Source organism: Patella vulgata, chromosome 9, assembly GCF_932274485.2.
Source record: "Patella vulgata chromosome 9, xgPatVulg1.2, whole genome shotgun sequence".
Taxonomy (NCBI): Eukaryota; Metazoa; Mollusca; class Gastropoda; family Patellidae; genus Patella; species Patella vulgata.
Genome location: NC_065887.2, coordinates 6078876 through 6101155, shown reverse-complemented (window position 1 = coordinate 6101155; position 22280 = coordinate 6078876). Strand labels below are relative to the sequence as shown.

The following is a 22280-nucleotide window of genomic DNA, read 5'->3' as shown; positions in this document are numbered from 1 at the left end:
TCTGGTTTGGGTACAAGAGCTACTGAATATGTCAGACCCATTTGAAAGTTTGCACTTGCCTATACAGTAGTCATTTCATCTTTTTGAAGATGTAGGCCTACGTACATGTAAGATTGGAAGATCGACTTTTGGTTTGGGTTCCAGATGTTAAAATACATGTAAGCGTTCACTATCCTGTTAGAGCCAACAGGTTAGGGTTAGACGTAAAAACTTCCTACAGACGATAGATCACTCAAGTAGGCTACCAGACAGTTGACTTGACTTTGCTCAATTTTCACGAATGCATCTGTTATTGATTTTGAAAAGAAATTGGGTTTAGCGTCCTATACGTTTCTGCACCGACTGGGATAATGAAGACATGGATATACGATACAGTGTGATATGACGGAGATTTTGTTGTAATTCCGGTGCTATGGCCTGCTCATATTTTGATTTCTAACGGCCATGCTTCTAATAAAGTTACACATATCCAGGTACCTCCGTACACAGACAGGCGGGGATTTAAAGGGTGGGGTGGGGATGAGACCAAGTAACAATAACGAAATCAATAACAATCATATGACATGAACTTGTGTCAACTTGAATAAAACTGCTTTCTGGCTATATAACGATCGGCCAACAACTTACAATGTATTTAGGATAGGCAATACGATCTATGTTCTACCTGGGTGGTCATTTTTTAAAAATGCATTTTATTACATATTTTGCTGACATTGATTGTGATGTGAGATTGTGTATGGAGCCCTAGATTTGGACCCCCCCCCCCCCTTCACAGCTTCTAGATCTGCTACTGTATCCAGTACCTCAGTATTAGTAAGTCTGATTTGAAACATGGACCAGTAATAAACAGTTACCTTATTCCATATAATTGTGTAGGGGGTTGGGTGGCCGAATGGTTAACGTTGAATCATAAGGTCTGTCATTGAGTCAGGTGGTGTGGTTTCGATTCCCTGCTGGTACATGACAAGGAGTAGGGTCGCCTGTCCAATCTCATTGGTTTTCTCCGGTTCCCTCCCACTGCTAAAGACCCCTACATTCAAGCGAATTATTGAAATAAAATTGAACAACATGCTAGTCCCAAAATGACCTAGTTTGTGTCGAGTGGACGTGAAACCTCATTTCTCTCTGTCTCTCTCTATAATTGTGTATGTCCAATTCAAATACTAAATGTCAATGACTGAATCTACTTTTGTTTTTAGGGGGAAGTCTACATTTTAGATGAAATGAAATGGCATTTAACGTTCTTCTGTTCTGGTCTGACTGGGTTAATGAAAAAGGGCATACACCATGCAGTGTGCTATGAGGGAAATTTTGTCTGGACAGTGGCGCTACGGCCTACTCTTCTACTGAATTCCAACTGCCAAGGGATCTTTTACGTGCACATCCAATCTTTCAGACAGCTGTTCTTGTCAGGCCCTCCATCCTGCACCACTGACAGGGGGGGGGGGGCAACCACGCAGGAAAATCCTGATGAACTTTCTCGGGCAACACCGAGAGCGAACCAGCGACCTCCAGACTAGCGAGCTAGCATCTTACTCACTTAGCCACCATGGCTCCTACTTTTTAGCTATCATTTGTAATAAACTTTATATCTATTACCAACCATCACTGACCATACATGTAGAATGAAAAGCAAATAAACAGATTCAACTTTAAAAACAGATTTTATTTTTCTGTTTCTGTCAAATAAATAATAATTATTTATGATTTAATAATTACAAGATGTGGTGATTTAAATAAATTTTTATATAAAAAAAACCTTTTCAAATTTTAAACATTATTCATCATCAATTTCACAAATCATATAACAATCAAATGATTGACTTTTCATAACGTAATTTATTTTCTTGAAAGTAAATTTAAAGAAATATGATCTGATTGGTTTTCTCCCAACCTAATGATAAATTGGGTTTCATTTTAAATCATTCTTTGCTGATGAAAATGGATGAAAAAACCTTGTGACATGTAATACTTGAGTTTTATATTAAGTTATTCTTTGCTTAATTCCTAAGTTAAAATGTAAAACAAGTGTGCTTAGGACCAGAAACCGAGCATGACATCATCGCAGCCATCTTGGAATTGCAATGTCATATAAAAAATTGAAGTGCAATTGACCAAGGAACACACATGCCAAGTTTCATGTTCATCGTACTTGAATTTGCATAGCTTTAGACTTTTTTCAAAGAACGTTGCCCCCCCCCCAAGAACAAGATAAGCAGTGATTGGAGCCCTGTTCCTTCCTTGTTCAACAGAACATTCTCAGACTTAAGTTAAGAATTACTCAAAATTGTTTGCCTTACATTGTAGCCCTTTATAAAACTTTTGTTGTTTTAATGTATCAAGTATATCAATAAGAAACTATGTGAAAATTGTTCGACTTATTTCAACTACAGCGTATATTATACATCTTTATAAAACTTTTGTTGTTTTAATGTATCAAATACATCAATAAGAAACTACATGTACATGTATGTGCAAATTGATGTGTTTCTTGATCAACGATATTTCTCATAAACAGTGATTGAAAGTTGAATAATTTCTTAACTTAAGTCTGAGAATGCTTTGTGAAACCAGGGCCCTGTTCATGGTCCAAAAACATTTTGAGATAATCTGATAGAGTTCTATTTATATATAATACAGTAATATACACATCATACATACCGGGTAACACTGACACATAATATATATTAGCACTTTCATAGATTTAAACAAACAATTATACACATTCATACAAACTACATACATATGTACTAACTTTCTCATTAGACAAACCACATACATGTACTAACTTTCTCAATAGACAAATATTATAAAGTAAATTAGGATAACTGGACAACTTTTTCATGAAAACTTAAATCTAAACCAAAGCAGCCTTTTTGACTGGGTAAGATCGAAAATAGGATATACATTGTACATGTAAGACTTATTAGAACTCTCTCAATAGTTGGAATATTATTAAGTTAATTACATCTATTTTAAGAAAGCAGCACCTAGTTACAACAATAACTAATTTGGGCTTTTGTTCATACCCTTCCCGTTTTGTATTGCACAAGCTCGATTGTGAATGATGTTTAGCCCCTAGTCAACTCATTGTTTCAGTTATTGTTAAACTAAAAGAATAATTTCTTCTGAAAACCTTTAACTACACATGTAACATTATGGATGGATGGTTGCAACACCATGTTTTCCATTTGTACATGTAGAGAGTTTATTTTTGGCAAGATGTGAGAAAAGCGATGCAAAATAGATTTTTCTTTGTACATGTACATGTGACGAAATCAAACACACAACAACAGACACATCACAATCGACATCTTGTTTCTATGACGACCACGATAATACACAGATTATGATAAGTAACATTGTCCAAGAGTAACTGACTCCCTGTAATGAAGTACATCCATTTTCACCGAGAGGTTTAGATAATGGTTCTTTAACCGTCACTGTGGTCAGAGCTCGACTCGGTCGTGTGCTGACATGCACACATTGGTCCACGAAGATATTTTTGTTGATAAACACAGGATAAACACAAATGTAATACTTTGAGTTTGGCGATAAATCTTCAATCACGGCGTCCATTCTATATGGCGCTAGATATTCGTCCTGAGGTCTCGTAACACATTTTCTGCGTCCATCGTCACACGTTATCGCAACCTTCCAATAAATTTGTGAACCATCGCGATATGGCCACTGAACACGCACACTCGATTCATTTTGCTCTACGGCAGTCAGATTTAAATGAACTCTGATTGGAGAATTCTGTTCTTCGAATTTAAATCCACTGAATTTTTGTATCTGATTATCCAGTAGATGTATCGATTGATACGGAGGCCCATTCAACATGGAGTCTCGAATAGTCGTTAGTTTATTATGAGAGATTCTTAATTCCTCTAATTTCACAAGCTGCCTGAACGAACCTTCGTAAATATTATCAATATTATTGTAGTCTAGATCAAGTTGTAACAGGTTCTTCATTCCTCGGAACATTCCAGGGTTCACTTCTGTTAATTTGTTGTGGTGGAGATTCAAATAATAAACAGTTTCGCGGAAACTATCCAACGCACCTGTTTTAACGACCTCTATATGGTTAAAACTAAGGTCAAGGTTCATTATCTTCCGAGTCTGAGAAAACATTCCTCTGTCTATTTTCGTAAAAGCGTTACTAGAGAGATTTAGGGTGAGTAACGACAATCCGAAGAATGCGTCCCGCGAAACAGACGATATATAATTATGCGATAAATCTAAAGTTTCCAAACGACGAATGGTGGAGATGAGGTTGACGGGAATATGTTTTAATAAATTATGGGATAGATATATGGCACTGATGGTTTCTCGGAATGTCAGCGTTGATAAAAAGCCGACACTGGTGAAATGATTGTAGCTAAGATCCAGTTCCCGCACTGATGACAATCCTGCGAAACTCTCTAATTTAATCTCACGAAGTTGGTTATTGTTCAATTTCAATTTCCACAACTTTTTAAAATGACGGAAACTTGCATCACCGATCACAGATATCACATTGTCTGAAAGATCCAACAGGTGAAGGTTATCCAGTCCTAAAAACATATCACTAGAAACATTATCCAGTTTATTTTGATGTAAATATAACTGCTGAAGTATGGTGAACTCGGAGAAGGCTCCTGATTCAATTGACCTGATATTATTTGAACCTAAATCCAACTCCTTAAGTCTCGATAACCCGTGAAATGTTGCACTGTTTAATTTCATCAGACGATTCCTGTTTAAATTCAGATCACGTAACATAGTCTGATATCGGAAAGAATATTCGTCAATACTTGAAATTTGATTATCCGAGAGATTCAAATATTCTAGATTAGGTAGATGCGAAAATATGGTCGCTGTGATATTCTGAAGATTATTGGACCCAAGATCCAGGAGTCGAACTTCAGGTGGCATTTCCTTCATGACGTCGCGTAAGTTTTCGTCTGTCAGTGACACTCTGCGACAGTAGACAAAGTAATCCTGGTGACACTGACATAAATCAGGACACACGGCCGCAACTCCCAGAAATCCCATAATCCACAGCAAGAAAATACAGATTCCTACATCTTCCATTTCAAATCACCTGAAAAATAGTAATGATAAATATGAACATTGATGTTTGTAGAGAGAGAGAGAGAGAGAGAGACATGTAGATAGAGAGAGTATTCACTCAGCATTTCACCAATTTGCTGGTGTGCAGGAGTCTTTAGTTACATGTGCTAGAATGAAACCTGAGTGGCTCCAGAAAACCCATGAGATTAGTAAGGCGACTATACTCCTCGTTACATAGAAACCCAGGTTCCAAACTCATGATTTGCATAGATGACAGTCCATATTGTTGATCAACACTACAACAAATAATGCTATGGATAAACTACATACCCAGGATCTAATCCATGACTTGCATAGATGACATAGTCGATCCTTACTACATGATGAGATCAATATAAATATAGAAATACAAGGAAGAATTGTAAAGTTGAGCTAAACTCTATTGAATTACCACTCACAAATCTTGTTAGGTCAACTTAACCAAGTATCATGGTACAGAAATTAACATGTAGGCTACATGTACATTGTACATGCTGTATATCTAATAGAAGTCGTGTCTTATCACACAAATGACGACAGAAGCGTGGGCAAAGAAGAGATTTCTGATTCTCTTCATTCTAAAATATTTCTAACCCCAATCCTCTTTCTGGCTGATACATGTAATAATAAAAGTGGTAGACAAATCCTTGTACGTCGATCTAGCCATAAGAGCATAGTCTACATGTATAAGATTTTAAACTGGTCTATACAAACCAGAAAAATATTTCCTCTGTAGTCATCTTTTAATCATAGCAATAATTGTTGAATATGCATATCATTTCAGAAATTCTAACTGTCTAAACTTCGGTACTTGCATAATACGTACCCATTGTTTATTTCTCTCTAACTCCACTAAATGTAAACAAACCTTATTTTCATTGTAAAAATAATTTAAAAATCAAGATTTTAAACAGTTATTGAGAAATGTGGAGGTGATCGTGTTATAACTCTATTCAAAGAATGGTCGTTGATGGCTATCATACATTGATAACAATACTACAACTTTAAAAGTTAAATTATAAGTTACCTGTCACAAGATACATTTGTATTGAATTTTCACTGATAGTATCCCACAGCCATGTTGCAAGAATATAGATCTAAATTACACAGGTAACAAACTCCACACAGGTACTAACTCCACACAGGTAACTAACTTTACACAGGAAAGCTCTAGTCCAGTAGTTTATAAATAACCGGCACATAGACTGATAAATAAACACAACACATCAAGTCTCTCTTCCTGTTCATTCATCAACAACAACCCCTTCTAATACTAACTCCCTATCTCTCAGACCCTACTAATATCATCTCCTAAACTCAATGATCCATTTCACTCACAACATCAAATAAAAACTGTCTGTCAATCAACACCAGACCATTAAATAAACACGTCTGATAGGTTGATTGGCATCAACTTAGCTCCGCCCACGGGTAAGAAGTTGATTGACAGATGAGGTGTTAATGTCCCCAGTAAACTGTCATTAATCACTCTCAATGACCAATAAAGCTCCTCCTACTTTTACTGCTGGACAGGGAGTAACATATTCTCAGGTGTGAAGAGCACATCCCCCTTTCTTCCTTAATCCCCACTTAGACCTGGGGTCAATCTGGTCAAATTTGGGAATTTCTAATTAGAAAAAAAGAATTTACTATCAAAATAGCAAAGACTATGTCTCAAAAAGAATTAACTTTAAAAAAAATGGGTGGTCAACCTGGTCAAATTCAGGAATTTTTAATTAGAAAATACTGTAAAAAATCAATGGCACATCATTTACTGATTTGATTTTAAAAATGATTTATTTCACAAAAATCATGGTCAACCTGTTCAAATTTTGTATCTTTACTAAGATCTAATGGATTTAGCCCACTGAATGTGAAAGAAATAGTCATAATCGTCAATGATTTGTTCCCCAAAATGTTTTATTTCAATGTAAATATTGTTGTTGTTGTTGTTTATTACAGATTTAATGTCCAATAAACATGATATTATGAACAGGTTGATTTTAATTAAATTATTTTACACTTAAAGGGTTAAAAATTGGTAAAAACACAAAAATAAAAAAGTCCTTATAAATCGAACATCTTGCCAGTTATGTTATTTTGTATTCTGGCTCTTATCTGGAGATTCCTTTAGGTACTAAAAAAAACAAAATCACCTAATTAGGCTCCACCCACAAAAACAACAGCATGATTAATCCAGAACTCCTTGGATTAATGAAATCAGTGAAGTGTGAAAGAGAAATCGATGAAGTGTGAAAGAGAAGAAAAGAGATTAAAAACATTGTATTTTATGTTTTTTTGTTAAAAATTAAACAATGTTTAATCTTTGTCTAGCATATATAAATTGTTTATTTTACTAATTGATAGGGACTATAGTCTTGTATAATGATAGCCACAGGTCTGAAGATAGGTCTAATCCAATCAAAATCAAAGAACTCGATGTAAATGTTTCATTCTTTGTGATCAAATGTTTAAAAAAAAAACCAACCTTAAAAATCTCTTGAAAAAACAAGTTTGACTCCGTCTAACAGACAATATATGCAATGATATTTTTAGATATGCAATTATATATGGTTATAGCACTAGAATTCCAACCAAATGGCTTGTGATAGATGCAGATATTCATGTTTAATATGGAATTATATGTTCAAATATACAATTATATCATCCAAATATCTAATTATATCATCCAAATATCCAATTATATCATCCAAATATCCAATTATATCATCCAAATATGCAATTATATCACCCAAATATGCAATTATCTCTTCAAATATGCAATTATATATTTAGATATGTAACAATCAGTATTTACCAACTATATGGTGAATATCACTATATTTAAGTGAAATCAATATGTACAAATGTTGGTATAATATTATCTTAAACCTAACATTTATTCACACATCATATGAAGGAATTCCAAGTACAGAAAAGTTAAACGTTGTCCTCTTTCAAATACATAATAATTTACTTCAAGTATCCTGTGGAATGCTAAGTGTTACCTTTCTGTTGAGTTTAGAATTATTTATAACAAATAATGTTTTTAGTCTTTCAGCCGAGTTAAAAATTACTTATGAAAAATAATGCGCTTTGTGCAGAGTTTAGAATGATTTAGGACAAATAATGTGCTTTCTGCAGATTTCAGAAAAATTTATGACCAATTTAGAATGGTTTGTGACAAAGAATTTGTTTTTTTACAATTCCATATTTCTTCTGAATGAATGAATATAAACATACGTTTGTTTATGTATGGTCTTCATCTCAATATTTATAACCATGTTTGAACTAAGAATATTCTCATGGAAAGATATATATCTAAAGAATTCTGGCATCAAAATGTTTAAAAGAGAGATTTTTAATAAGATTTTTAATAGAGTTTTCATTTAGTGTGATTCCCTGGTTTCACCTGTACATTGAAACTAGAGTAAATATAACAAGAGAATATATCAAATAGGATCCGTGGCCCAAATATACACCATTCACCTATTGTATCTTTATCTTGATTGACACCAAACAATGTAGACTAGTACAACAGGACTCGACACAGCCATGTCCTCCTATTGTAGCATTATTCCCGTCTTGTAACATCTGACGTAAACATAGCGTAAAATAAGTCGACATTGTAAATAATCCCAGTGGTTTATTTTACAGAAATAACACTTCAACTAATCCCGTCATTATCATACATATCGCAACACTCTCGGTGTAAAATACAGGATTAAAATTCTCTCTAGCCGCGGAATAGACATTTATTAGACGCAGAGTAGGAGTAGTTTGATTGATTTTAAATGGGTTTTTAATCTTTGATAAAATATCAGATGGAACCTAAGTTGAAAGGTACAACACAGCAAAGGATTATAGAAATTCAAACTCTGCTATTTTAGACCTGATTGATCCAGTCCCAAGTGTATATGGAGTCTTGGTTACTCAGTGGGTAGGGCACCAGCTCAATAAACAGGGAGACCCTATGTTGGGGGGAGAGAGAGAGAGAGAGAGAGAGAGAGAGAGAAATAGGGTTTAATGTCCACTCGGCACAAACTAGATAATTTCGTGTGCATAGGTGTCTTTAGCAGAGGGAGCAAACCGGAGGACCCAGCGACCCTACTCCTTGTCACGTACAACCAGGGAATTGAAACCACGGCAGTTGACTCAATGACAGACCTTATGATATTGCGCGCACGTGCTAACCATTCTGCCATCCAACCCCCAAATTCGATATAAGAGGAGGCCATAATGCCTCTGTCCGGGCAAAATTTCCCTCATAGCACATTGTACGGTGCATGCCTGTCGCCATTAGCTCTGTTGGAGTAGAACAATAGAACATTAAACCCCATTTCATTTCATTTATATGCAGAGATCTTATATACTATTCAAAAAAAGTAGGGGATATTTGATTTTGGGGGCATAATACTAAAATATGCAAATGACTACGAAAAAAATCACTATAGAACCTAACAGAAGAAACATTTCCAGTTACATGTGACGCCCAAACGCACCAATAGCTACCGCATGGAATGCAGGTGATGCTTGGGATCATCATGGGGGTCCAACCCAAGATTTGCACGACTCTGACTTTGAATGTTACAGTCATTGTGGCATTGAATTCCAGGGTGGAAACATCAGTTTAATTGTTTTAGTGACCAGAAAACAAATTTTGATATGCGTCGGCTCACCCAAAATGAAAGGTTACGTGCCCTTGGCATGCTACAGATCGGCACAACACAGGCGGTTGTGGCGCGGACGATGAATGTTTCTCAGTCTGTCATAAGCAGGCTATGGTCCAGATACCGTGATACACAATCTGTACAAGACAGACCACGCTCAGGTCGACCAAGGGCGACAACTCAAGCCCAGGATCGATTTATCCGTACCTTGGCCTTGAGAAATCGTGTCATCACAGCAAATCAGATCAGCGCTCGTCTTCAAACAGACACTGGTGTGAGAATGAGTGGCCAGACGATTCGGAATCGACTGCATAGGGGTCACCTTCGCGCCCGACGTCCTCGCGTGATCCCTTGTTTGAGAGATCATCACATTCAGGCAAGACGTCGTTGGTGTAGGGATCGTCAACACTGGGATAATCGACGCTGGAGCAATGTGATGTTTTCAGATGAGTCAAGGTTCACTGTTGATTTTTTGGACAGACGTAGGAGGGTGTGGCGTCGTCGAAACGAGCGCTTCCAAGACGTTAACGTCATCAGACATGATCGATTTGGGGGTGGTTCTGTTATGGTGTGGGGAGGCATCACTGTTACTGGAAGAACGGCTTTACATGTTGTTGCAGGGCGTGTTACAGGCCAGTACTACCGGGACAACATCTTGGCAGTCCATGTTGTGCCGTTCGCACGACGTCATGGCCGCCGTTTCATCTTCCAGGATGACAACGCAAGATGTCACAGGGCCAGGATCGTTACAGGTTACCTCCAACAACAGAACATCACCACATTACCTTGGCCAGCACTGAGTCCCGACCTCTCCCCCATCGAGCATGTCTGGGACATGCTTGGACAGAGGTTACGTCAACGTCAACAACGTCCTGCCAATGTCCAAGAACTTGCTGCTGCGTTGCAACAGGAATGGGACAATCTGGACCAAAATGACCTTAAACGTCTCATTAGGAGTATGCCACGTCTGATCAATGCTTGTTTGGCAAACAGAGGAGGATTTACCCGTTACTGACTTGGTTGTGATGCTGTGGTAACTTTGCTGTTTGACCCCGGGTATCATTTTACCCTTATAATGGTCAGTCTGTGCCTTACTTAGTCTAACGATCATTTGGAATAAATCGATGAATGTGAACTTCATTTCATTTTGTCATTTGTTTCTTCGTCAGTTTCATAAGGTGACTTTAATAACACTTACAAATCAAATATCCCCTACTTTTTTTGAATAGTATATTTTCATGGGAGGAAACCAGTGGGCCAGGAGTAACTCACAAAGGTAGGCAGAAAAACTTATTCTCGGATCAAAACCACACCCCTCAACTCAATGACAGACCTTATGATCTAAAGTCTACAAATTAGATCACTCTGCCACCCAATCAAATTCCATAAACACAAACTGAGAAATTATTGTAGTTGAAATGTGGTTTAACGTCCTACTTTTCTGCACCAAACAGATCAGCAGGTAGTAGGGTTGTAAACCACATCTTCGGCTCAATTTCAGACCTTTTAATCTAAAGTGCATATGCCAGACCACTTGGCTACCGAATCAAATTCAAAGTGAATTGAGAATTAATTGTAGTAGTATGTAGAGGGGTTATAAAGGCCACACAGGTGGATTTAAGCGATTTTTGTAACTAACCATCATGTAGTCGAGTTCTACTATCAAGGAGCTGGAGGGATTAAAAACTATGAATCTATGTTCAATTGGTAACAGTCACAATTTCACTCTACACCCTGAAAGATGTAACATGATCGCATAATTATATAGCCTTTTTTAACCAGACTCATAACAACAAATACAATAGAGTTCTAACGGAACACATCGAAAAAAAAAAATGTCTTGATTGATGAGAATGAAGGAAAATACCTGTATAAAGATTTTATCAAAAATCTTTTGACACTGCTGTTGTGACACCCAAATGTTACCTTCAACCCGAATGTTTGGTGGTCTAGTGGTTTAACGCGTGCATATGATATCATAAGATCTGTCATTGAGTCAAGTGGCTTGGTTTCGATTCCACGCTTGTACATGACAGGGATTAAGGTCGCCTGTCCAACCTCATGAGTTTCTCCAGGTCCTCCTGTTCCTCCCATTGCTAAAGTCCCCTATACACAAGCGGATTATTGAAATAAAATTGAACCATGTGTTAATCCCGAAATGACCTAGTTTGTGTCGAGGGGACCTTAAACTAACTCTCTCTCTCTCTCTCTATCTCTTCCTCTCTCTCTCTCTTCCTCTCTCTCTAGATTCCAGCAAGGCTATAAAACATTTACATAAATTTGTACCTGATGTGAGAGCCAGTATAATAGTCCGCTACCTTTGATTACCTATGAAATCAGGTAATTTAAACCAGAACACCTGCGTCTTCTACAGGTACGATTACGTTACATTATACCAGAAACTTATACTATATATCATAATAATATCAATATTATTATTGTCACCTATCACCATCGAACCTTCGTTTCTTTTGATCATGTAACTCAACCTCGGTTATATCAAAATTTACTTCAACAAATATAATTATCGAACATGAGTTGGCATAATTTATCGTGAGAGTTTTTTAAAATATTAATTAAACGGTGTGACGATACATAAATTATCTCCCTTCGTGCACGTTTGGAGAGGAAATCATAATGTATCTCTCCCCTCCTTGACGCCTTGAATAATCATGGGCCATAATCCAGGAAGTTATGGTCTAATATGCACGAATATTGTCAGGAACTGCGATTTTTGGTGGGATATCTATTCTATACTAATATTTGTGACTGTCGTTTGTCTGTCTGTTTGTTTGTCTGTTTGTCTGTTCGGGGTTGGCGGCTACACTAGGTCTGCCCCTGAGTCTGAAATTTGGGATATAGGGGTAGCTCGGACTGGGGAGTAACATAGGCCAGGTGGCGTTAGTCTACCACTTCCGGTTTCGGGGTTATCACCCCGGGCATTCTTCTAGTAAACATATATTTTAAGTTTCATCAAAATTGGAAAAAAAATGGTGAACTCTAGAGGGCTCGCAAGCTAAAATCGCAATTTTTTTGTACAAAGTATTTGTCTAGTTGCTCGGATGGGGCAAAAAGTATAGATCCACCAGTGTTCATATAAAAGAACCATTGTCTGTTGAAAATCGATGAAAAGAAGTCGAAAATCGAAGAAAATATGTTGCTGTTAGGGCATAATTCTCCAAACAAGCATTGAATGTGTAACCCTAGCAGTAAAACTTACTATAACTCAATTCCATTTCATTACAGGGTTTTCCCCACTTGTATGTGACAAGGAGTAGCATCGCCTGTCCAACCTTGTGGGTTTTCTCTGGGTCCTCCGGTTTCCTCCCACTGCTAAAGACCCCTATCTATAATCTCCAGATTATGCAAGTATTTAGTTATTTATTCGCATTAGATGTTTTTGATGTAAGTATATTTTTTGTACAAGTTGATCTTAATCCAATAAAGATTATAGCCATTTTATCTTTTCACACCATTCACCATAAAAACAAATAATTTCATTACTAAGTCAGTCGATTAGAAGTCGTCTTCATTCAAACATAACTTTACATATCTTTATCACCACTAAACAGCTCTAATACAGGTATTAAATCTGTAATATATCCAACCAAAAAAATTAAAGGAAATAGGGCTCAACACAGGGGAGAGAGAGAGAGAGAAATGGGGTTTAACGTCCACTCGACACAAACTAGGTCATTTCGGGACTAACATATGGTTTAATTTTATTTACATAATTCGCTTGCGCGTAGGGGTCTTTAGCAGTGGGAGGAAACCGGAGGACCCGGAGAAAACCCACGAGGTTGGACAGGCGACCCTACTCCTTGCCACGTACAACCTGGGATTCGAAACCACGCCAGTCGACTCAATGACAGACTTTATGGTACAGCGCGCGCACGCTAACCATTCAGCCATCCAACCCCCCTCAACACCGGGGTGGATTAACCATTAAGTAAAACAAGCATGTGCTTAGAGCATCATGGGACTGGGGGGCACAACAGAATGTCTGTTGTTACATGCCAAATTTAAAATATTAAATTTAAAAAAACCTCTTCATGAAATTCCAGCTGTTATGGTTTATTTATGTTCAGTTTTCCATGCATCCAAATGCTTGACACTGTTCCCTAACCCTTCCTGGACCACTGATTAGAGAAAACCAGGTCATCCCTACTGAACCGCTTACTAGAGAAACCTATGTCATCCATTACTGAACACTGAGAAAACCAGGTCATCCTTACTGAACACCGAGATAACCAGGTCATCCTTACTGAACACCGAGATAACCAGGTCATCCTTACTGAACCACTGACAAGAGAAAACCACTGACTAGAAAAACCCAGGCTAGAACCAGGTCTTCCTAATGCTAGGATTGTTCCTATTGAGTCCACAATCTGGTACGTGCAGATACGTTTGGATACATTTGGATACGTTTGACACGAGATTGCTACAAATGACCTCAATATATAATAAGACCTGATAGGATCACCACAATTACTACTATGATTTCAATCGCAGCACGAGTCGCGATAGTGGGAACCAAGCATTACTGAACCACCAATAAGACAAAACCACGCTGGAAAATCTCCAAGAACTTTTGCAAAAAACACAGGGATCATACCTGGGACCTCCTGTTTAGCGAGGCAGCACCTTACTTACTCAGCCACCATGGCTCCCACTCTCTATTATGTACCTCCACCCTCACCCCCCTTTCTCTATATTTTCCGGCATGGTTTCCCCTTGTCAGTGATGCAGGACGGAGGGCCTGACAAGGACAGCTGTCTAGTCATTCGGATGAGACGAAAAACCGAGGTCCCGTGTACACATTGGCGTGCACGTAAAAGATCCCTTGACAGTTGGAATTCGATATAAGAGTAGGCCGTAGTGCCGCTGTCCGGGCAAAATTTCCCTCATAGCACACTGTATGGCGTATGCCCGTCTTCATTAGCCCAGTTCGGAGCAAAACAGTAGGACGTTAAACCCCATTTCATTTCATTTCATTTCCCTTTCTCTATGATCCTACTAGTGTTTCTTTAAGCATTGAAATGCACACTTATCAAATATTTGGGTGCTAATTTCAGGTTCAAAGATTAAGCTGCATGGTATTGATTAGTTTAATTCATGAAATGAAATATTTCTAGGACACAGTAAATTGTTATCTCCTGGCTAGTGGGGTAGGATCTTACACACAGAGTCACCATGGATCTATTAGCTAGTGAGGTAACATCTTACTCACAGAGTCACCATGGATCTATTAGCTAGTGAGGTAACATCTTACTCACAGAGTCACCATGGATCTATTAGCTAGTGAGGTAACATCTTACTCACAGAGTCACCATGGATCTATTAGCTAGTGAGGTAACATCTTACTCACAGAGTCACCATGGATCTATTAGCTAGTGAGGTAACATCTTACTCACAGAGTCACCATGTATCTATTAGCTAGTGAGGTAACATCTTACTCACAGAGTCACCATGGATCTATTAGCTAGTGAGGTAACATCTTACTCACAGAGTCACCATGTATCTATTAGCTAGTGAGGTAACATCTTACTCACAGAGTCACCATGGATCTATTAGCTAGTGAGGTAACATCTTACTCACAGAGTCACCATGGATCTATTAGCTAGTGAGGTAACATCTTACTCACAGAGTCACCATGGATCTATTAGCTAGTGAGGTAACATCTTACTCACAGAGTCACCATGGATATATTAGCTAGTGAGGTAACATCTTACTCACAGAGTCACCATGGATCTATTAGCTAGTGAGGTAACATCTTACTCACAGAGTCACCATGGATATATAAGCTAGTGAGGTAACATCTTACTCACAGAGTCACCATGGATCTATTAGCTAGTGAGGTAACATCTTACTCACAGAGTCACCATGGATCTATTAGCTAGTGAGGTAACATCTTACTCACAGAGTCACCATGGATCTATTAGCTAGTGAGGTAACATCTTACTCACAGAGTCACCATGGATCTATTAGCTAGTGAGGTAACATCTTACTCACAGAGTCACCATGGATCTATTAGCTAGTGAGGTAACATCTTACTCACAGAGTCACCATGGATCTATTAGCTAGTGAGGTAACATCTTACTCACAGAGTCACCATGGATCTATTAGCTAGTGAGGTAACATCTTACTCACAGAGTCACCATGGATCTATTAGCTAGTGAGGTAACATCTTACTCACAGAGTCACCATGGATCTATTAGCTAGTGAGGTAACATCCTACTCACAGAGTCACCATGACTTTTTGAAGTAGTGTTTACAGGGTTACGATGTTAGACTCCCAACATGTCCGACAAAGCAAATAAAAATCACAAGAATAAACAGTAAAAATATTATTTCTACAAATATAAGATGTTCTTTCATTTGAATTTTTAAAAAAAATATTAATCAAAAACTGGTTGAATGTGTTCCCTGGTTTAAATATTTATATCATAATGTTTTATTGTGTAGAAGACAATGACCTACATCAGTGAAACTATGCTGTGAGATAAGATAGAATACCTCTTGTACCAAGTATTCATCATTTCTCCTGATCATTCAATTCAATAGAAATAAAGTCAACAACCAATGAGTATTACATCTTATTGAACTCGACTTACACTTAAAGATACATTATGGAAGATTATATAAAGAGATGGCAGTTAATTCTCACTATAATAGTTTAAAAACAAGATAATGTAAAGGGAATCTGCTGAAAATTTCAGTTAAATTGATCCACTTTGAACCGAGAATATAACGATTGAATTTTAGGCCTACTAAAGTCAGTACGATAAAAAACATAGTTTCGATTAACCATTTTTGGATTTAATCATCAATGAGCGTTGAGCAGCAGATCGGATTCCAATCCAGTAAATATCACAGGCTAGCGATGGCATCGAGAGTTGATTATGGTCTGTATAAGTTAATTAATGTCTAATTAATAATTTAGAGAACATTTAAGGCCTAAAGAAAGACTTGCAATAGACATAATGTATGTTTAAATGATTTAACTCACTGATCATCATTTCTCAACTATTCCTAACTTTTTATTCATAATATCTTTATAATTACAGAATGGTGTTGAACCATTTGCTGAATATTGCTAACTTTTCATTCCATAACATCTTTGTAACTACAGAATTATGGAGTTGAGACATTTTTCGCCTGTTTATTCACAATATTGTAGTTTGCAAGGGATTAACAATACTTCAAACAGGCCCGAGACATTAAATAGCAGGACTTGCATAAATGTGTCTTAAGTGGGTAAGACGCTGGCTCGCTAGCCTGGAGGTACTGTATGGCATATGCCCGTCTTCATTAGTCCAGTTCGGAGCAAAACAGTAGGACGTTAAACCCAATTTCATTTCATGAATGTGTCTAGTTGTTTAGAATTGTGTGTACAATTGATGACATATTGACATCATGTCCATCTTCAGCAGTGGGAGAAAACCCCGAGGACCTGGAGAAAACCCATGAGGTTGGACAGGTGACCCTACGTACAAGTCGGGAACCGAAACCGCGGCAATTTACTCAATGACTTTGTGATTTCACACATCAACAATTTGTCCACCCCCAACTCACTCCAGAGAAAAGTAACACACTACATCCCATCCTATTTCATTTCATTTCAACACATGGTATTAAAAAAAACCCCGCTTACTTACCTTTATCATGCCAACTGTTTGACCATTTTTAAACTAATCTTTTTTCTTTTTCATCAGTACACATTATGTCCATTTGAAAATCAAACTTGAGTCTGAAACAGAACAGAAAATCTACATGTATATATTTAAATATATTAGAAACAACCTGAACATTAGATGTCTATCACTTTCAAGACATACACATACCAAAACATCCTCACATCAAAGAAACACAAACTTCCTTTAAAAAACCTAAAAACTTGACCACATACTTCAAACAACACATTCCCATTTCTTCCAACTGGCTATTTGACCTTTAGGGTTAGCAGAGGTCAAGAGAAGAGGCCTGATATCAATTTTATCATGTCCACTGGGAAAAGGACAAGCAGACAGGAAGGTCAGATATTTTTTATTGTGAAGCTGAAACTTATCTGGAAATCTTTAACACCCAGATGTAAACTAATACAGACCCACTGACCACAAGATAGAATAATACATCTTATCTTAGATCACATCTTTAACAAACACATCAAAATTTGTAGAGTTTTAATATTCTATTCAGATACTTTCACACATGAAGGTTATTAAGTTTCTTTTATATCAAAATCAGAAAATCTTCAGTTGATTCAAAATTTGAGGACAGAGGCTTTTTTTTGTTATCTTCAAATATTGTTTTTTATTTTGACAAGACGTTTCATTATTGAATGTGACAAAAAAACATTTGAAACGATTAAAAAATTATGATGAAATAATTTTTAACATCTCATATCAAAACTTTTCTTCGTTTATTTTGAGACTAATTAGGTAATTCTTTCATGATAGATCAACCATGGGAGATGGGGTTTGGGTGAGGGTTGGGGGAGCCTACCAACAGTCTGACCTCTGAGTAGAAGTTACACAGACTTTATATCAGCAGCCATGAATTATAAATCATTAAAATACAAATTATGTGACGTCATCCTTTGATGTTGGCATACCATTATTTCAAATAATGGTACGGTCAATGTGCCAAGCGTACATTATTTTTACTAGATGAAATATTGGACCTGTGTGACGTATTTTAAGTTGTGTGGTCTTGTGCAAGACATTGCATAGTATATAGATAACGCCCTCGAGCAATATCAATATATTACTTAATGTCTCGCACTTGACCATTAAACTACATTTTACTGTCCAAACATATATTTAAATTGTCAAAGACGTTTTTTAAGGCAGTTTGAACTGATATTTTAGTATCCCTCTATATTCAATATCAATTAAAAGAGATGAAATTTAATCAGTTTTTGTCTGGTATAAAATATTTATTATTAATTCAATGAAAAACAAACTAATATTCAAAAATAAACAAATGAAAATATATTGATTTGAAAAATTTATAACATTAAAGATACATTATGAAAAATGAGACATATTAAACTTTAATCATTTTCTTAGAAAGCTTTTTCCCTGTAAATCCAGCATGACATTTAGTATCTAGCGATGAATAGGCTCTTCAAATAAAAGGACAGTTGCAATTAAAGGAAAAGTGAAACAGTATTTATAAAGATAATAAAATTTCAATTCTCGGAGGGTCGGAGTTGATTGTTATTTTATTTCAAGATGAAAGATATTGGGTACAGCTGTCAAATGGTAACCTCAGCCCTTGAAAGACCTGGTGGTCAATTCCACCGAACCAACTGGGAGGTCCCGTTTTATACATAAAAGTGTGGGAACAACAGGGTCAAAACACGCCATCTCTCAATTCACTGACAACTTGTAGAAAAAATTACTTCAAAATGAACATCCGAGGTCCTTTCAACCAATTTACTTTTCCAATTTTTTTGTTTCTTTCATGAACATTTCAAATAAAAAAAAAAAGAAAAGAGAAAGGGAAGTTTGAAGATATGGCAGGAAATGATATGTTGACAGCGAGTGCTCTATACGGTGTTTATGATAATAAATGATCCATGGATACCATAATGCACCATTTTCTTTCTATGAATACAAAATATCTATTTTTGTGAAACAGTGATTCACTTTGAATTTAGCAAAACGAAATGATATTCATAAGTCTTTTGCTTGTTGTATGAATGATTATTTGTAATTATATTGAATAAAATATACCTTAAACATACATTATGCAAGAGCTAAATCTGATTATTGCAAGTCTTAATTTAGGCTTCAGATGTTATAGAAATTATAAATTAGATCTTTATTTAAACAACAAGCTCAAAATCAACTCTGTAGACCCACAGATGGCTCGGCTACAGCTTGGATTTAAATAGGATTTCACTGATTGATTAAATCAAAAATGGCGCCCCATGCGGAGATTATTAACCGTTACATTGACGTCATCAGTTAGATCGAGGCTAAATGATAGAGTGTACGAAGCTAGGTCGCTGTTGAGCGATGCCGCATGTCAGTCAATTTGATTGAAAATTCGATATATACGGCCTTGATATTATGTTCAGTTGTGGTTAAAATGAGAGTTTGGATGTTGGTATTATACGCTCTTTTGTCACTTGCGTTTACAGAAAAATTATGGAAATTGATAAACATCGCAGCTAACATCACCCCAGTTGAATTGCAGTCCCATTGGATCACTGTAGTGTTTCCTATTTCAGTATTTGTCTGCTTCAGGAGACACGTAGTCACGTTACAGTACAAGAGTACACGCAGGCTAACAAGAAGTTGACTACAAATATGCCTCAATGATTTCGTCCATTCCTTTCAAACTTTCGCTTCTTATCTATATAATAAAAGTCCTATTTTTAATTTGTAGTAAAAATAAATGTGATACGAATTGAACTGCAACCCCGTATCAAGCCATTGAAAACGTTACTTGATAATCGAGATTATGTAGGTGGAGTTAACGCCTGTCAATCAAATGATCAGCCAAGGTGAAGATATATTTGACTACCATTTCTAGTCAAATATTACAACGATGATAACTTTGTTCAGAATAAAGTAATTTGACTGAAATTTTCAATATATTCATCTTTCATCGTCTACTTTTGAACTGTTATAGCAAGAATGGCCAACTCTCTATAAAAATCTCCCATAATGTATCTTTAAACTGTATTTAACTACAAAATAGGCCTATTATATTAGTCATAATTATCAAGAACTGAATGGAATGGGGAATACTGTCAAGGTATTAATACTGCCACCACACTATAAACATAAGATAATCGTGTCCCTAACCACATTAACCTATGTATATTAAGTATTTTCTACATTTTCATCAAGTGAGAATAAATGTTTTGTTTTTGTAATTTATAACTGTATGTAACTTGTGATTAGAATTATAAACAATGTATCTATATGTTTGTAAATAATTTATTACGGGAAAAATGCATTTATATAAGCTCCGACTTGTTTTCAGATCCCATAATTCAATACTGTATCTTTATAATATGTAAATATTGATCAAATAAATATTGTTCTAAAAAAAAAAAAACAACGTAATATACGAACGGTAGTTTCGCACAGTCCAGTTACAACAAATAGCGAGGCTATCTCTTCGCTCAAGTGTATTTCCTCTACATCGTATTAAATTCAAAGGAACCGGATTAAAGGTATTTTAATATCTTAAATAAACAAGAAAGAGATTAAGTGATTAATGAGGGGACGATTGAAAGACGTCTGTTTTTCTTCGACTCTCAATCTGTCGCTCGGCATTCTTAATCAGGTTATAAAAACAACAAAAATACAATCACTTGATATCAGCCTCTGTTACAAACAAAACTCCCTTAAATAAAACCCCTGGATATCAAACTCTTTAGAAACAAACTCCTTTAATATATCCCTTGAATATGATTCTCTTTAGAAACAAACCCCTTTAATAAAACCCATGGACATCAAATACTAATTTTACCAGCCTCTGTAGAAACAAACTCCTTCACATCTATACAACATAGAACCCCTGGACATTAACCCCTCCACCTCCTTCAAAGATTAACCCCCTGTACCCCCAAGTGCTAATGTATTTCTTACATGTTTTATCTATATAACCATGTTTGGTATTTAAAGTGTTAACTACCAATCTATATTAAAGATAATAGACCAACCACTGTGTAATGAATGTTTTTCACCTGAGTTTCAAGTGGGTTCAAGTCTTTGATCTTTTGCTGATTACAGGTGAACAGATCACAGGTGTTGCTTGATCTACTTTTACTTTATGCAATGTTTTCGTTGTCTTAGATACCACTATCAGAATCAGACTTAGAAAAACATATATACACACGTGTTTAAGATTGCTGTTTCGTGGGGTTTCACGTCTGTCTTCACTATGGGCGATATTACAGACTAACAGAAGATAAAAACAATCATTTTTAACTTGTTTGTAACTAATTCATTCTTTCTTTCTCCTCACACCACAACTCGATTTTAACATACCCTCTCCGTACTATGAACATCAGATAATCGTTTCGCTTCTACTTTGGTACTTTTTGTACTATAGCTGATTTATACTATATCCAATATAATTTTTTGATTAATTAAATGAGAGAAAACAACACATTTACGTTGTAATTTTATACAAGTATAATGTAATTTATTATATTCCCTGGGGAGATGAATTTATATAAGCTCCGACTTATTTTCAGATCCCACAATTATATAGTGCACTTTTATAATATGTAAATATTTATTGAATTGTGTCAGAAAGAAAATGCATTCATTGGTCAATCTGTAGTAGATCTCTCAAATATTATCCAAAGTTACTTTTACCAACTAGCAAAGATCTTCAAAGTTCTAATCGCTCTTTAACTAGTACAGCCCCTGCTCCCCCCCCCCCTTCATCCAGCAGTTTATTCCGTTTTGATTTTAGTTATCATATTCTGAACTTGCCTTTTCATTTTATAGCCCTAGATATTTTCCATGGAAATCTTTAAAATAG

The 22280-nt window shown here is 36.3% G+C and overlaps 1 protein-coding gene across 9 annotated transcripts in view; it reads right to left on the bottom strand.

Moving 5' to 3' along the window:
• Positions 1-2598: 2598 nt before the first annotated feature.
• The window catches only part of LOC126807946 (insulin-like growth factor-binding protein complex acid labile subunit), a 52479-nt gene continuing 32797 nt past the window's right edge, over positions 2599-22280 (bottom strand). For 6 of the 9 annotated variants that reach the window (XM_050532882.2, XM_056103358.1, XM_050532884.2 and 3 more), the window contains 2 exons: positions 17423-17514; positions 2599-5086 (listed from right to left, as the gene is read on the bottom strand). In XM_050532882.2, the coding sequence (XP_050388839.2) occupies positions 3322-5076 (1755 nt within the window). In that variant the 5' untranslated portion in view covers positions 5077-5086; positions 17423-17514 and the 3' untranslated portion in view covers positions 2599-3321. Of the gene's footprint in view, positions 5087-6121; positions 6496-7067; positions 7232-13155; positions 13357-17422; positions 17515-22280 lie in introns of those variants that run through there. The other 3 variants (XM_050532883.2, XR_008789282.1, XR_007674230.2) reach the window with 3 other exon arrangements.